The 18,687-nt window shown below is 34.6% G+C and overlaps 2 protein-coding genes and 1 pseudogene across 2 annotated transcripts; all 3 read left to right on the top strand.

Moving 5' to 3' along the window:
- Nucleotides 904–6,794, top strand: LOC105165952 (annotated as a pseudogene).
- On the top strand, nt 12,090–16,330 carry LOC105165951 (mechanosensitive ion channel protein 8). Its single transcript, XM_011085110.2, has 5 exons — nt 12,090–13,932; nt 14,151–14,274; nt 15,008–15,301; nt 15,383–15,585; nt 15,792–16,330. The coding sequence occupies exons 1-5, from the start codon at nt 12,284–12,286 to the stop codon at nt 16,078–16,080; spliced, it is 2,559 nt and encodes an 852-aa protein (XP_011083412.1). The 5' UTR covers nt 12,090–12,283; the 3' UTR covers nt 16,081–16,330.
- Nucleotides 16,578–18,065, top strand: LOC110012305 (glutathione S-transferase PARB-like). The gene is made up of 3 exons (XM_020695303.1): nt 16,578–17,000; nt 17,105–17,153; nt 17,383–18,065. The coding sequence occupies exons 1-3, from the start codon at nt 16,848–16,850 to the stop codon at nt 17,844–17,846; spliced, it is 666 nt and encodes a 221-aa protein (XP_020550962.1). The 5' UTR covers nt 16,578–16,847; the 3' UTR covers nt 17,847–18,065.

The following is an 18,687-nucleotide window of genomic DNA, read 5'->3' as shown; positions in this document are numbered from 1 at the left end:
ATTTATAATTATATCAAATTTTATGAAAAATAACCATAATTTATATAAGAAACTAAAAATAAAAAACATTCTTAAAGAAACTATTCTGTAGTGCTGGCCCACCATAGTTTGATGTGCCACTTGAATCCCAAATTTCTACGGAACCGTATTGGACAAAAACTGTAGTAGTGTATTAGCATATGTTATATAGGATTAAAAACATTTCAATGGACTATGTACGAATGAGTGATGCATAACATGTATGGATGTATTGATCGATGTATTGTGTACAGAATGTGGCATCGGCATCTACAATATGATTAATAAGTAAATTATGAATAAATTTTTTTTTATGAATTTAATTTCAACGATAAAATTGAGATTTCATAATTGTGAATTATGAGTTGTAATTATGTTAATGTGTAGATTTTTCATTTTACGTATGCATATATTTTTTGTCTACTTTACTAGTAGTTTTATATAAACCTACACTAATAACAATTTTGATTAGTTATAGCTCAATATAAATATTGATAATCAAATTCATGATATAACGAACTGATGAATTCTTAATTTTAAAAAATTATTGAAAATATCCGAATCCAAATTGTTATGCAATCCAAAGTTGTAAGCATAGAAATCAATGTGAACAAGGGGAAGTGTAACAAGCATTGAGGTGTCGTAATTTAAGAAACGCCCCACCCCACCCAATTGCATATTCTAAAGTTGCATTTAGAAGATGGGGATGAAGAGGTCATGAGTTGTAGTGGAAAATGAGAGAAGCGAACAATATTACTGGATAAACTCGAACGGGAGGTCACAATCATCCAATTTCTCTACACCATAAAACATTAATTTAATCGAAAGATTCAATGTTTGAAATGGATATAATGGAAAAGAAATCAACTGTAGGAAAACAGACAAGGAAAGGGTGATACAAGCAAAGGTGACAGCCTTGTTTGAATCCACGTCGACATTCATTACAATATTGGTGTCTTTTTCGTTTTCTTTTTTTCATAATTTTTTTTGGGTTTTAGCTTGGGTTTTCATGCAAAGTGCAAGTGCCCACAAGGAATATGCACGGAAATTTACATACAAAGATACTTGCATCACGCCCCACCAACTCTTCTTTTTTCTTTCTTTTCTTTTGTCATTCTTGCCTTTGTTACGTTTAGTGTGTGTGAATGATGGGAATCTGAATCAAAGTGCATATTCCTTGAGGTTTATGAATTTCCTTCTTTATTTGGTGGGCTTGAAGTGAATAATTCTTCAATTTTTATGGGAGATAGCGAGGGCTGCAGCAGCCGGCAATCTGAGTGGTCACCGGTTCAGAGCCGAAAAAGAAGGCAGAAAGTTGAAGTTTTTCATGAAGTGTTGCAGAGATTGAAAGAATTGGATGTTGAGGAGGCTGCTGAACACGGGTTTCGGGTTTGAAGATGAGTTGTGGGCTCATTTTACCATGCTTCCTCTTCGGTAAAGTTTGTTTTTTCTTTTCCCTTTTTCTTTTCTGTCTCTGTTTTGGAATTTATGATCTGGGACAATGTTTTTCTTCTTTGTCTTTTTGATTGATTTGAGTTGTTTTGGGAGGTGGGAGTTGGTAAAGAAAGAAGGATGTCGGTTGAGAATTTGGTATCTGAAAGGCCAAGAATTTTTTTTTTTTTTTTTGGGGGGGGGGGGGGGGGGGGGGGGGGGTGGATTTTTGTTTTTGATGCGTAATTTTGCTCGGAGATGAATTTTACAGTTTCTTGGTATGATTGTTAATTTGTTGGAACCTGCTGGAGGAACAGAAATTTGGCCTCTTCTTTTTCTTGCTATATGAGGTGTATTAGTTGATTGAACATTCATATTTGTATGTAACAAAAGTATAATTTTACTGCCGTGAGTTTTGTGATATGTTTTGCTCGAATCAAAGATAGCATGCTATTTAGAGACTGCAAGTTATGGAGGGAGACATCTTTCAGAAAGAAGTAAAAATGGTTGAATGAATTCTTGAAGTTTCATGTTATCAGGGATGAAATGTTACTCTATAAGTTTTATCACTTCATGTATCTTTATTTGATGAATTTCAGCACACCAAGAATGCATGATTCTGTTAAAACGATTGGGACGTCACTGATTATCTGCTGATGTAGTTACGCATTGGATGTTAATACTGAACGGGCAGAGGACGTCCTGACGCACAAGAAATTGTTGAACATGGCACGTGATCCTCTCACCAGACCAGCAGTTGACGTCCGCCTTGTGCAGGTATATCCTAGAATCCAGGATCATGATTCGCTGGCACAACTTCTCTTGATTGGTTTGTGCTGACAGTCATGAAGAAACAGAATTAATACGACAATTTTAAAATCGTGTTCTTTTTAGATACTATATCATGATAATAATTGAGTCCCTTAAATAGGAAATGTATTATTTGTTGTTTCCCAGTGACATTTAGTCCGCGACAAAGTCTTCGCGCCATTTCTAGATTAGTTTCTTTTGATGCATGCTACACATCAATCTTACATAGCTCACTCTTAGTTAGTTAACTTTTTAGTTACCGTCTTCTGTGGACCCTGCCACTTCAAGTTGATAATGAACTGTTCATAGTTTCTCTCTTATGCCATCTCTAATGCAGGTTCGTCTCACCCCGGATGGAAATTTTGACAATTGTGATAGTTCAAGCTTCAAAAGAGGAAATGCTCTCCATCAAGACATGTATGATGCCTAGGCGCTTAACTACATTAAATATGTATTCGAAAGTCATTTTTCTGTGAGAAGATAATCATGAGCTTATCATAGTGAACTTTTATTTTAGTGCTCCCTAATTGTTTTGATTTACAGCCTTCATCCGTCACCTGCATTTGGCCTGTCGTCGAATTTTGAACTTGCCTTTGAAGGAAATACATCTGATGCTCAAGATGGGAATAGCTCTATCAGTAGGAAATCACACTTTTTGGGGTAATATTCTGAAAGGTTTGAGCCAGTTTGAGCTTTCTTTGGTTTGTTTCAGTGTTTTAATTTGTTCATGATAGTTGAGCTTTCTGTATAGTAGAATGAGTATAGGGGTGGATTATCAGTTCATATGTTTGTCACTTCTGAAATTTTCAGGCCACACCATGAAATAACAATTTCAACAAAAGACAAGCCCAAGCTCCTTAGTGGGGTAATGCCTCTTCATTTTGAAGTTGTTAATATGTTAAACGCTTCTTGAATCTCTGTTTCCTGTATGTAGTTCTCCAGCATGAAAAAGTGCCCGGACAGAAAAAGAGATGAAGATAAATGGAATGCTTTTACTGATTATGTTAAGCTGATGACATAATCTTGTCTATTGATTCTCATAAATGCATACTTAGTTGCAGTAAACACCTTTACCGATTTACTTATCAGGTCTGCCTTAATATTACGTATAACTGGAAGAATTATTCTCCTCTGCGGTACTTTTATGTATTGGTGGGTTATGAGATAAAGATAAACCATATTTTGACTCCCGTTTCTTCCTCATCACTGGAAAATCCATTTGGTACTAGTGGTTTATGCAATGGATTCATGACACCTTGTCACTAGCTCTTCTGTTCTTTACTCTTATTTTCTGCGCTAGAGCTTTAGTATGTCGGAAGATGATGAAGCTATCTAAATCAGTTCTTTTCATGCCATATGAGCTATAAATGGTTTCTTTTTATAATAATAGAGGTCCTTGTATTAAATTTCAGTTGACGCGCCTGATGTCTGAGATTGGGTTGAACATTCAAGAAGCTCATGCTTTTTGCACGATTGATGGTTATTCGTTGGATGTCTTCGTCGTTGATAGTTGGGAAAAGGTACTTTCTGTTTTCTTTTAAGGGGAAATCTGCTTTATTCCAATCTCTGATGATGGGAATAAACACACACTTATAGCCAAAGAGTCTTCCACATACATGAAATTGCAGTTTATTAAGGTGCTACACATAAAATAGGTGATCAGATCTGTCTCTTTTTTTGTCTACCTCATTGAGTTGCCAGTATCTTTTGTCTTCAGAATCATGTTGGATATCCTAATTCTAGAGTTTTATATCCATAAACCTGTATTGTTACAGTTTCGTGAATTTATCTTACTCCTCCTGCCTTCTTACTGCAAATTCTTAGGGAATCGACCATCTTAGAGATACATTGGTGAAGGAAATTTCGAACATTGAGGTACAAGAAGAGATAAACATGTTTAGAGATAATAATCTCTAGCTCGTTTGAACCTTTTATTCTGAAATTTGCTGCAGAAGCAGTCAGTTATTAAGCAAGAGCAAGTATCCCCTGTTGGAGGGCAAGGGCAGAGTGGTTTTACGTTACCACCAAACCACGTGGAAATTCCGTTTGACGGCAATGATGTCTGGGAAATTGATGCCAATTTGTTGACCTTTCAATACAAGATTGCTGCAGGATCAAATGGAGACTTGTGAGCTTTATTTATTCACTTACCTTTTCTTCTCACTCTAGTTAATTGATAATTTCTTACTATCAGTCAATCATGTCGAAATAAACACAGGTACAAAGGTCTGTTTCGCAGTCAAGATGTGGCCATCAAAATTTTTAAGACTGAGTGCCTTAACAGAGACCTGCAGCGGGAGTTTGCCCAAGAAGTCTACATCTTGAGGTTAAATTCTAAATTGTGCTTGCTTGTGTTTTTCTTCATTAAACTTGTATATAAGTCATTTAGAATTGATCGAAACCTTCAAAATAGTGACATAGACTTCATGTCTTGCCGCTATTCAGGAAAGTTCGGCACAAAAATGTCGTACAATTTATTGGTGCATGTACAAGACCACCTCTGTTATGCATTGTTACTGGTAATATGGTTTAGTTTTATAATGCATTTGTTCCAATAACCATGTTGTCCCTCTATGGTTTATGGAGTTTGCATTTAACATCTGTTCTCTTTTCAGAATTTATGTCTGGTGGAAGTGTGTATGATTTCCTGCATAAACAAAAGAGCTTTTTCAAGCTTCCGGCTATATTGAAGGTTGCTATTGATGTTTCAAAGGGCATGAGCTACTTGCATGAGAATAATATAATTCACAGGGACCTCAAGGCTGCCAACCTTTTGATGGATGAGAATGAAGTAAGAAATAATGAGATTCCTAAACTGATTTATTTCTCCTTAGTCGAATGCATGCCTAGGATAAAGCATGCCATGCCGTTATTATCTAGTGCAACTTCAGTTCCCTTCTCATCCGTAAGAAATTATCCCATTCAGGTGGTTAAAATCGCTGATTTTGGTGTTGCTCGAGTGCAAATTCAGTCAGGAGTTATGACAGCGGAAACTGGAACGTATCGCTGGATGGCGCCAGAGGTGTGTTTATCTTTTCATTTTTATACTACATACGACCAACATACTACACAAAATTCATTGGCCTGTCATGTTGATTCGAGAACTGTACCTCTCACGATTTTTTTTCTTTTTGCCGAACCATGCATTCTTGGAGATGTGTTATCTGAACTTCTCTAAATCGGGCTTATTCATTATGATCGAAGGTTATTGAGCACAAGCCTTACAACCATAAAGCTGATGTATTTAGCTTCGGGATTGTGCTATGGGAGCTTCTGACTGGGAAGGTTGTATTACGTAGTAACATATCTGCATTACTTCAAACTTTCACCAATCTTTATGAATCTTTTCTTTTTTCATTAAGCTAGTTCTGTATGTTGTGAGGCATATTTCACGAAAAATGATCAATTTGTTTATTCCATGTATATCTGTGAGTTGCCATTTCACTCAAACTTCGACAGGTGAAAAATACTCACTTCATTATTTTCGAAATGCCAGCTTCCCTATGCGCACTTGACACCGTTGCAGGCAGCAGTCGGCGTAGTCCAGAAGGTACATATCCATTTATAGATGGGATTCATCAGAACTTATTTGTTCTAATATCTTCAATCTCAAACTATTTGTTGCTTTAACTGCCTCCGCTGAATGTGTTTTCGATGCCCCTTTTTCTGGTTTTTTCTATTTTCTTTCTTTCTTCTCTTGCTGCTTTTTTCTTTTTCCTTTTTGAGGGGGTGGGCTGGAGCAGTGTCTTGGCGAATAGTTGTGTCTTGCATGCCTAATCAAGTTACGTATTACTTGAAATTTGGAATTTGCAGAGGAAGAATCCTGGACGTCATATGTTTAAGAATGCATCTAAACGCTGCAGAATTATGTAGTCATCGTATCTAACAAGTAACCAAAATACGGAAGGCCAAGGAAACTACCTTTTTTTTCTTTCCAAATGTCCGTTTAGTAGCGAAATGTAATGATAATTGTCGGTTTCTGTCTTAATATGAACTACAGGGTTTAAGACCAGCAATACCAAGGAACACTCATCCGTTGCTAGTGGAACTGCTCGAAAAGTGTTGGCAGCAAGATCCAGTGTTGAGGCCTGAATTTTCTGAAATTCTAGAGATCCTGCAATACATGGCCAAAAAGGTACGTTGCATCCATTCTTTCCATACTTACCTCGCCTTCTGTTTAAATTTATCCTCTCAAACAGATGTTCGAAGAAGAGAGGGCTACCAAACGGCAGAATCTTGGAGACCCATGTCAGTTCGTGGATGAATGTCCGCTGAAGAGTCAAGAAAATGAAAACACTGCATGATGTGGTTCTCTGTGCACGACCCCATCCCATCGGGTACATAGTCGTGCTTGGACGAAATGAAAAGAGGTCCGAGTTCGGTCCAAGGTAAACTTTTTGACTGAGTTATAGTTCGAAGACCTGTTTGTTTAAGGACACATAAGATTGTACAGTTTCTGTAGGCTGTGTTGGACATTCAGTATCACGGATCAATCTCTTTTTGTCTGATAAAAATGAAATGGTGTAGTTATAATATATCAACTGAGATGTGAATGAACTCAAGCACCTCAATGGTCCGAAATAGAGTGTCCCAAGCAAGCTTGTGGTTTCTTTGGCAGGCAAGCTCACATTATTGAGCCCCTTTCCATCTCTTATTTCATTCAATATACATACGTCATGTTTATAAAATCTTTTTTCATTAATATTTTTATAAATATAAGGGATTAAATATTGTACATCAAAAGGATGTAAATTATAATAAAATATTATTCTTGAACTATTAACGTAGTCATTCGTGAATGAAAAAGCTAGTTATGTAGTCAACGATTTGCACGGAATGCTAAATGAGGTGTGAAGTCGATGTTTATGTACTTTTTATCTAAGGTTATTATTTTTCATCTTGATGTATATTAGTAAAAAACATTAATTTGTAAGGGTAAAAAAATAATTTAACATATATGAGGCACACATTAAATAAATGCAACTCACCATACCATATAATTACCAACATCACTATAAATACCAAAAATATTAATTTTTTAAGAGGAGACTATTCATTGATTAGACACATTTTCTCTTGAGAAAAGCACCCCTTTTGCGGAAATTGTAATTCACCTGGTGCGCAATTGTGTCGAGGTAAGATTTTCGATTTTATCCCTTAGTAAAAAACCTCAACCACATCACATTTAAATACTAATGAAGGGATATAGTTGTAAAATGAATTTTGGAAGGGGTGCAAATATGCTTTCAAAATTGTTTTAATAGAAATAATATAATGTCGTATTTTTAGAGAAAAATTAAGTGTAATTAATTTTAAAACATATTACATAACTTTTGCGTACAAAAAGTGTTTATATTAAATAAAATAAAAGATGGAATAAGATCTTAAATAAAAACTCCTAACATGCTTTTTTGGTTGGTGGACATAAGTAGCATGACAAGGTTAAGTGCAGTCTGGAACCGTCCAGGTGCTTAAAAGCAACAAATATTCAAAGAATTTGCTGTGTCCTAAACCAGCCTAACCCACTAGACTACGTTCATCTGCACATATTTTCAGAAAATATAGGACGCGTTATATGAGATTTGACATAATTATTAAAATAGTATTTTTTTTTTAAAATTATAAATGATCTTTTAATTTTAATGATCGTCCAACATTAGATAAATTCATTAATTTTCCTTAAGTTTTATTTATTTTTATGTGTGAATAGATCAAAATGTTATTATGGATTATAAATTATAATTTTACTTAATTTTTGAATTTTTTTATGTACTAAATGAACAATAATTATTTTTTTTAATATTTTTCATCCACCTCGTCTAGTATTTTGATAGTTTTTCATTTTTTTAAAAAAAAATACAACAAGAACAAAATTGATAATTACAAACCTCCATACAACGATTACGTAATTTCATCAAAAATCAAGGAATGTTGATAATTTTTGAAATAAAGAGGTATTTATATTTATATCAAATCTCTAAAGAGCTTGATTGAATTTACCCCAACAAAGAAACTCACCAAGTTAGGCTATGAATTGTAGAAATCATACACGTAATAATAAGGAATAATTACGCTGCACCCGCCTAATTTCAATGTAATATATGTAAACTTTCATGTAATTTAAAAAATTATATATAGTGCCCCTGATGTTTGTGTCGATCCAACAAATAAATTCATTTATTGTACGAAATTCATCAAATTTGTTGATATTGATAAAAAAAAAATTGAATAAAAATTCATATTTACCTCCAATTGATTTATTACCGATTCATTGCAACCAAATTGCTGTTATACATCTTCAGTTTTCCACGCATCAATGCATTTAAGGAGGTACATATTTACTCTTATAGGGGTAATTTGGTCATAGAATATTCGTTTGATTGCAATAAATTAGTAATAAGTCAATTGAAAGTAAATATAGATTCTTAATAAAAAATGCTTATACCAGCAAGTTTTATGAATTTTGACTAACGAGTAATCTATTTATTAAACACAAACAAATATCAGGTATACTAATATAATTTTTAAATAAAAGTATACATGTAATTGTATAAAATTTACAATGTATAATCCCTTAATATAACGAGTAGTTCAGATCATCAGTAATTAATAATAAAGTGAAACAAATCAAACTGAGTAGATTTATTGTCACGTTGGAAATATAAACTCAACAATAATTTTGATTAGTGTAACGAAATAACTCGATTTGTATTGCAATAATTAAGTGAAATAAAACAAATTTGAGATGATTTTATTGCATGTTCGCTACAATAATTTAGACTAATTATGGAGATTTATCGAATTATTTATGTTATTAGTATCTTCAGATAAATTAATTGAATTCATTATTAGATTTTCCGGATCCCAAAACTGTCATAATTTTTATTGGAAAAATGACTATTTAACCTGTAATAAATTAATAAAATAAATATAATTTTTATTGTTACCGACAAATTTTATGGATTTTAATTAATAAAAAAATTATTTATTAAATAAAAAAAAATCTTAACCCCTTTAAAACTAATTTTCAAATCACAAAAAAAAATTGGTATAGACACCGAAATGGCAACAAAAGTGGTTTGAAATATTGAGTGGAGTATAAACAAGTGCAAAATCAGGTGAGGTGCCCCAAACCGGCGTCACGGCCGCCGTGCTTGACGGTAGTTTTGCTTCGGAGTGCCGCCGTAATCGGCCGCGCCGTCCGCCAACAGTAACCAAAGTCAAACCACAGAACACAGCTGGGCCTTTGTGTCCGAATTAAATAAAACGCGGAAGTGCGTAAACGCCGGGCCACCGAAAGAGCAAAGCAGCGACACGTGGAGCAGCATGTCGTTTTTGATTCGGTACGGTGCGTTTTGAGCATATCACAACATCGTCTGATGTGACGGGGGGTATATTAGTCTCCGTCTCACTAACTTGGGGTGATAATAAACTGGAGTTTGAGTTGACAGCTGAAGGGGCTTGCGGTCCATGATCTATTTAATTTATTAACCATCAATTCAGCGGATTTGATTTTCTTGTTTCTTTAAGTATGGTCCAATGAGCTGAGTACACACGACTACTGACCCTCAACCACTATTGTAAAAGTAATTAATCTAAAACAACATTATCTCTAAGAGAAAAATTGCAATTTTGATATCATAATTTTGAGTCTTGCAATATTGAAACTATAATTTAAAATTTAAGTTAAACAAATATTGCAGTAATGAAATATTTGTAATTTGGGTACTTTCAATAGAAATCTAATGATAATGTCGTCGGAGGAGTTAAAGAAAAGGAAAAGAAAATTGTAATTTTGGTACCATAATTTAAAATTTCTTGTAATATTGGTATGATGATTTAAAAAATAATTAAAAAAGGTACCCTAAAATGGAATGCATCTGCACTTTTGGCATTGCTTTTAAGTTGTTAATGGCAAGATCGTGTCTCTTGTATGTGGCCGTTAAGTGAGACTGTGATGGTGAACAAGAAATAATCATAATGTTTGGATTCGTTTTCTGAGTGTTTTGTTGTGTTTTGTGGAAATAGAGAGAGAAAAACAAAGATAAACAAGTGTGTGTTAGAGATAGTATGTATATTTGGATTTATTTTTGGAGATAATTTAAAATAAGTATTATATATTTAATGTTGTGTTTTGGGAGACAAAAATTACTATTCATTGTCAAATCATGTCTTTGGAGATAATTTAAAATAAGTATCATATGTTTAATGTTGTATTTTGGGAGACAAAAATTACTATTCATTGTCAAATCATGCTTTTTTTATATATATTTATGTATATATGTGTGTATATATATATATGTATGTTTTTATGCTAAAACAGTTAAAAACACCTAAATAAGGTGTTTTTGAATGATGGCAAACATTGGGTAGTTTTGACTTGTCTCGGAAATAAGTTGAAAATAAAAACAAACATATTGATTCACTATGAATTGCAATTTTCTCTTTATCTGTAATGAAAAAAAATTGTTGATTATATAAAATTTATTTAAACTACAAAAATCATATAATTTTTTTTGATGGATCTAATGCACCTTATTCTCTTGTAAAATTTTAAATATTAAAAAAATCACGTGTGGATATTATAAGAAAAATCCTCTTGGAGGAAAAAAATAAATATAAGCAAAAATGTCCTGTCATTTGAATTTTTTTTCTCCGAGAGCTAGTATTTTGGTAACATTTTTACGATGTTTGTTGAACACTCAGAAAGGTGAATTGAGACGAATCCAACTTTTAACCCCTTCCCCAAAAAACAATTAAGAAAAATTACATGAAATATCAAAATTTGCAATGTACGAATAGTTTAAGTTATTTTTGTAGAATAAATCAACGAGTCAAGAAGACATATTTTGGACTTTTATGTTGCATTTGGATTCTTTAATAATAAATTATTTGAATATATTTGGATAATTCTAAATTTAAAGGTTTTCAAATTCTTCAATTCTAAATTTGAATTATATTTTGATGGATTTTAAATTTATTTCTAATTAAATTATTTGAAATTATTTTTCCAAATCCTTTTCTCGGATCCAAACAAAATTCAGACCATATTACCAGTACTATCCCTGTAACATAATGTTAAGGTCACACAAGACTGATCTGAATTTATCTTAATATTGTAGTAATTAGATTAAACAAAAACACAAGATAATACCTAGTTTATATTTATAAAAGGAGACAAAATCTCAATTGTGGGTTTAATCATGTTAATTACTTGTGTATTTATAATTAAGGTAGTAAGCGTTCGAAAAAGTGTTTAATGAATGCACCCACAATTTTAATTATGGTATGAAAATTGATCCTTCTAACAATTCAACAAATATTACAAAATTTAGGTACATTATAATTAAGGAAAACAAGAAATTGCCCCGCAACAACTTTCCTTTGATTTTTTAAATAAAACAAACAAATTAATATAATAATAATAATTGAAATTTAACATAATTATAAAGATCAATTTCGATAAATTCTTTTAAAATTTATCGTAATTAATTTTTTATTATTTAAAAAATTATAAATATTCTTATAATATATGGCAGGAAATATTTGTAATTAATAATTAAAAAATATATATAATTTAAAAAAATTAATATAATTCACTATAATTATAAATATTTTATTATTTAAAAAATTATTGATATCTTCGTAATTTTAACAATCCAATTGGTCCTCATTCGACAGTCAATATTAGATTTTCATATAAAATTCATTATGATATTATAAGGAAAATCTAAATCCTATTATTACAAGTGGAGGTAAAAACCCCACGAACGCGTAGGTTGGCCGAAGTTTTACACCGTCGGGCCATCTGTAGGGCTGGGATTTGTTCAGCGGTCTGGATTTCCATCATTTCAAAAACTCTTCTGCACCTCCACCTCTGGTTGTCTGTCAGTGGCAACAGCTCATCGCCCTCTCGCCATTATTATATTTCCGCAAAGGAATTAATTAAAGAAATCGTTTTGAATAATCGGGAGTCTTGATAATTACCAGCCCTTTTAAGAGTTGGAGTTGCTCACTACCTCACATGGAAACTCTCCGTAAATCTTTCAAATCTTCACCACCTCAGAAAGAAGAGGAGCGACAGATTCTCTTGACAGAAAAGCCACCGTCTTCTGCTGCTGCGACCATGGCGTCGTCTTCCTCCGCCACCTCGTCGCCGTCGCCTGCTAAAGAGGGTGTCACCAGAATCAACAGCCGGGATTCACCAAATAGGAATGTTGCTGGTAGTAATAGCAATGACGGCGGGGCTAACAGAATGTGGAGGGACTCGAGCTACGATTTCTCTAACGACGCAGTAATGAGAGCCGCCGCCAGCTCCAAGGACTTCGATTTCGTCACGGAGTCTCCGATGTCCCATCAATCTCCTTTGTCTAGAATACCGGAGAGCCCGAATACTTACAACTACGGGCAACTGACGCCGAGGGACGTCCGTGTTTCATTTCACGAGAATGTCGAGCCGGCTGCCAGCCGCCGGTCCGGTGAACCGGAGGAGGTGGTTGTTTGCAGCTCGAACAATTCTTTCCGGAGGAAATCTAGTTTGATGAGAACGAAGACAAAGTCGAGGTTACTCGACCCTCCGGAGGATAATATTCACAAATCTCAGACTCAGAGAACGGTGAAATCACAGGTTTTAGGAAAAGGGACGAGTGAAATTGACGAGGATGACCCTTTTCTCGAAGAGGATTTGCCGGAGGATTACAAGAGAATGAAGTTTAGCTTTCTTTCAATTCTACAGTTGCTGAGCTTAATTTTAATTGTTGCGGCTTTAATTTGTAGTTTAACTATTGATTTCTTAAAAAAGAGAACTGTGTTTCAGTTGGAGCTCTGGAAATGGGAACTGATGGTTTTGGTTTTGATTTCTGGAAGATTGGTTTCTGGATGGGGGGTTAGGATTGTGGTTTTCTTTATTGAGAGGAATTTTCTTCTGAGGAAACGGGTTTTGTACTTCGTGTACGGGCTGAGGAACGCCGTTCAGAATTGCGTCTGGTTGGCGCTGGTTTTGATTGCTTGGCAGTGCATTTTTGACAAGAAGGTCGAAAGGGTGACGAAAGGGAAGATTTTGCCGTATGTGACTAAGATTTGGGTGTGCCTCTTGGTGGGAACGTTGATTTGGCTATTGAAAACTTTGCTTGTTAAGGTCCTGGCGTCGTCGTTCCATGTGAGTACATTTTTCGATCGGATTCAGGAGTCTTTGTTCAATCAGTATGTAATTGAGACCCTTTCGGGGCCACCGTTGGTTGAGATTCAGCGGGAGCAGGAGGAGGAGGAGCGGGTGATGGTTGAGGTTGAGAAGCTTCAGAAGGCCGGGGTGACTATTCCGGCTGATCTGAAGGCCAATATGTTTCCAAAGAGTGGAAGAGTTATTGCTACTCCGAGGAAGAGTACGGTGTCAACGGGTGCTAAAAGTCCCATGTTCTCTAAAGTGATGTCTAAGAAGGACGAGCAGAATGGTATTACTATTGATCATCTGCATAGGCTGAATCAGAAGAATATATCAGCTTGGAATATGAAGAGGTTGATGAATATTGTTAGGAAAGGGGTACTCTCAACTCTAGACGAGAAGATACAGGGCTCGGCTGGTGAAGATGAGGCGATGGTGCAGATTACAAGTGAAAACCAGGCTAAAGCTGCTGCCAAGAAGATATTCAATAATGTGGCCAAGCCAGGATCTAAGTGAGTTCCTCTCGTATTAATTTCTCTATTGAGTTTCGATTCAGCTGATTGTGTTGTAAGTCTATTTGAAAATGGCACAGCCGAAGAAGCCTACAATAGTGTAGGAGGTCATCTGTTAGAACTGATATTAGAGCAACACATAGTTTGAGTTAGTTAAGACGTCTATGAACTATTATTACGTAAATTTCTTTATGTGATGGCTTGCTTTCTGTGATCAGATATATTTACCAAGAGGATTTAATGCGTTTTATGCGCGAGGATGAGGTTTTAAAGACCATGCGTCTCTTTGAAGATGGAAGCGAGCAAAAAGGAATCAGCAAGCGAGCTCTTAAAAATTGGGTGGTAAGTGAACTTATCTCATCTTTTTCCTTATTTTGTTGGTAGAGTTCATGAATGCTAGCTTTGTTGTTTCTTCTTACTACAGAAAGTATTGTGTCAACTTGTACATGGTGGTCAGCGGTACATTCGCTTAACAGATAAGTAGGTTGTAATTCCATTGAAGTAAATAATGAACAATATCAATGCAGAAATACATTCTAGTACTGTCTTATTTTAGGCCACAGACATGCTGGTTTTTTCATTAGATGTACCTAAATAACTAAACTATGTTTAGATTTTAAAACTTGTCTTGGTTGATTTACGGATTATCATCATGCAACCCACAAATTGAACCCGAGTTTATCATGAAATATATTTGGTGGAATGCACGTGTAATCTAATTAACAGATAAGGTCAGTATGAACCAGAGTGTAATCTTGGTTGACCTAACTGTAAAAGACCCTGTGCAGGATATGCACTGCTAGCAAAATTTCTTCATTATCCACTGCTGCATCCTTTTCTTGAAATGCAAATGGTTTCAGAAACTATTCTCTTGTTTTTCTCTGGTTTGAAATGCCCAATGCCTTTAAAATATGAATCATACCAATGAAAGGCATTTCTCTTATGCAGTATATGTTACATTACAATTTAAGTTTAAACTTGTCTCCTACTTTTGCGGACTTGTTATATGTGCTTCTTTAGTATGAATTATTTTATGACGAAAGACATTGAACATAGTTTGAATCTCTTTCACCAGGTCAATGCATTTAGAGAACGGAGAGCGCTTGCTTTGTCTTTAAACGACACAAAAACTGCCGTTAACAAATTACACCAAATGCTGAATGTATTGGTGGGAGTTCTCATTATTGTCATCTGGCTGCTTATACTGAAAGTTGCAACTACACACTTCTTTATTTTCTTAAGCTCCCAGCTTCTTTTAGTGGTCTTCATGTTTGGAAACACATGCAAGACAACATTTGAGGCGATCATCTTTTTATTTGTGATGCACCCGTTTGATGTGGGTGATCGTGTTGAAGTTGATGGAGTCCAAGTAAGTTCTCTTGCATGCAATATTGTCTCCTTTTATCAGGATTTGCATCTATCATACTCATTTTAATCATTTTATTATCAGATGGTGGTTGAAGAAATGAATATACTGACAACAGTTTTTCTAAAGTTCGACAACCACAAAATATACTACCCAAACAGTGTCCTATCTACAAAGCCGATTCACAATTATTACCGTAGCCCAGATATGGGAGACGCAATTGATTTCTGTGTCCATATTTCAACTCCCGTCGAGAAAATTGCTATAATGAAGGAGAGGATTACAAAGTATGCATTCTTATCCTTTTCCCTGTATACTTGTTTAGCAATTTTTCTTTTACTGCAAGAAGCAAATGGCCACCTCCATTGGCATCTTCACATGATAATACTTACAGACATCGTTTCTCTTTAATATCAACTCGTGTGATTTTGCCTATTTAATTACATCACAAAAAGTCGTCCTCAACGAAGTGTTGTGGTTGGTGCATTTGCAGGTATGTCGACAACCGGAGCGACCATTGGTACCCAGCACCAGCAATAGTCATGAGAGACATAGAGGACATGAACAGGTTGAAGTTTTCAGTGTGGCTCTCGCATAAGATGAATCATCAAGACATGGGTGAGAGATGGGCGAGGAGAGCGCTTCTGGTTGAGGAGATGATTAAAATTTTCCGGGAACTTGATATCGAATATCGTATGCTGCCGCTTGACGTAAATGTGCGCAACATGCCGGCTATTAGTTCAAGTAGACTGCCATCTAACTGGACAGCTTCTGCTGCATGAATTGCTTGAACTACATGGGGGAGAGGAGGTATACTTGAATAAAGCATGTGATATAGAGATGACATGTTGGTTGTCTATTTAGCCAAATAGTTTGTATTGTATAGTTGTTTCTTCCATGCATGAAGAACTATGTTTATGTTTGCATATTTGTCTCAAGTTCATTGCCTTTGTTAATAATCACTCAAGAATTGTAAAAATAGATAACGTAATGATTGATATCAAGAAATGGGAAAACGTTTACAATTGAAAAGGCATAAAAATAAATCCATTTGCACTTTTTTGTAAGGGTGAATTACATTGATTTTTTATGAGATTTGTCATAGTTATAAGTACTCATTTATTGATTAAAAATATTATATACAATTCTCTTAATTTAACGGTTATTTAATAAATTTCTTAGTGTGAAAGTCTATTATAATAAATATGTGTCCGACGATTGTTAATTATAAAAAATATTTATAAATATTTAAAAAATGAGAACATATTTATTATTATAACATTTAATAATAAGCGCTCTTTGTAATTTATTATTTTTAAAGTAAACAAACATTAAAATCGATAAAGAAGTAGTTGTTGGAGATTGGCTGCGTGGACCCGTTAGCCTCGTTAAAGCAAATGGATAAAGTGCGGACAGAGTGTGCCCCAATTCTCAATGGTCGACAGTTGAACACAGTGGCAAAGCTCAAGAACGTAGCAAACAAGAAATAGCTTAAGAAACAGAAGACAACATTAACCTCACCAAACTATCAACTGCACAAACCCTTCCAATGGCTGCCGCCGTGAAAGTGTACGGCCCTCCACTCTCCACCGCCGTGTCAAGAGTGCTCGCCTGCCTCCTCGAGAAAGATGTTCCATTTCAACTCCTTCCTGTTAACATGGCCAGAGGTGAACACAAGAAGCCTGATTACCTCAAGATTCAGGTCAATGCTTTCTTTTTATTTAGGAGTGTTTGCCAAGGCTCTTACTTTGTTGTTGAAGATACATTTGTTTGCTTTTCTTGATGATGGTTGTGTTTCTGGGACAGCCATTTGGACAAGTACCTGCTTTTCAAGATGAGAGCATTACTCTCTTTGGTATTGATCTTACCCACTAATGCATTTAACTTTTCAGTCTATTTCTCTCTCTGGTTGGTTTTTCTTTTGAATTTTATATTCCATTCCGCACGTAAATTACATGTGTATGATTTACGTCATTAAAATTTATGTAAGAAAAGATTTTATACACATGACGTGAATATATGAAAGGGAATAGAAGATGCATAATGAATTGCCATTAAAACCTTAATTATGTCTTAAAAACCAGAATCCAGAGCCATATCCAGATATATCTGTGACAAATATGCAAACCAAGGAAACAAACTATTTGGAACAAACCCTTTGGAGAAAGCATCAATTGATCAATGGTTAGAGGCTGAAGGACAAAGCTTCAATCCACCAAGCTCGGTTCTTGTGTTTCAACTAGCTTTTGCACCGAGGATGAAGTTAAAGCAGGACGAGAATTTGATCAAGCAGAACGAGGCGAAGCTTGCCAAAGTGCTCGATGTGTATGAGAAGAGGCTGGGAGAGAGTAGGTACTTGGCTGGTGATGAGTTCACGTTGGCGGATCTTTCTCACCTGCCCAACGGGCAATACTTGGTGAATGCAACCGACAGAGGAGAGCTCTTCCTGTCGAGGAAGAATGTGGAGAGGTGGTGGGGTGAGATATCAAGCCGAGAGTCTTGGAAGAAGGTTGTTGAGATGCAGAACTCACCCCCTCCAAGTGCTTGACTTGAGACTTGTGTTTCTTTCTTGATGTTGTTGTAGTCTGTTTTGTTAGCTGGAATGCTGAATGTTTGTGTTAGAGTTGAGATGCTCTGTCTTTTGGGAAGATTCAAAGGTTTGTGAGAAGTTACATTAGCTTTGTTTTTGGGAAGATTACAGGACAATGATTGTAATGGAGTGATTCCTTATGCTATATTTGGATTTATGGGAAAATTTTGAACAAAATGACACCATAGAAAAATAATTTAAAATTCATCAAAGTTTAATACAACATAATTTTAAAATTGAAATTGAAAAGATTTGAAATACTTTAAATTTAAAAAGAAATAATTACTTTTACACCTCCTTCTGTTTTATAATGTGTTTATACAAACCATATGTACTTAACTACAGACAGACAAAAAAGTTGGAGTACTTTGTATAATAATATAACATTTTTGGAGGTGTATGTGTAATTTAAAAAGAAAAATAAGAGTGATGTAAATAGTGTCGACGTTTTTAATTGGTATATATGTAATTATAAAAAAATAGGAGTAGTTTGTGTAAAAAAAATAGAACTTAAAAAGTATAAATGTAATTATTTTAATTTAAAATTAACCAAACAAATACAAAAAACTTGTTATTAGAATAATTTTAAATATATCAATCCAAATGCAACGTTAATATATTTCACACTGCTACCATTAATATCACATCTTGAATTTTGAATAATGTTTTAGGATAATTATAGATAAATATTTTTATTTTCAAAAAATAAATTAGATTAAAACATTATAAACGCTTTTAAAATCGCTTCTTGGGTTTGACAACTTACGAGTACGACACCGTCTAACCTAGCATAAAACCC

This window comes from Sesamum indicum, linkage group LG7, assembly GCF_000512975.1.
Source record: "Sesamum indicum cultivar Zhongzhi No. 13 linkage group LG7, S_indicum_v1.0, whole genome shotgun sequence".
NCBI classification, from domain to species: Eukaryota; Viridiplantae; Streptophyta; class Magnoliopsida; order Lamiales; family Pedaliaceae; genus Sesamum; species Sesamum indicum.
The sequence above is the reverse complement of the archived record's forward strand: the minus strand, read 5'-3'. Positions and strand labels throughout refer to the sequence as shown.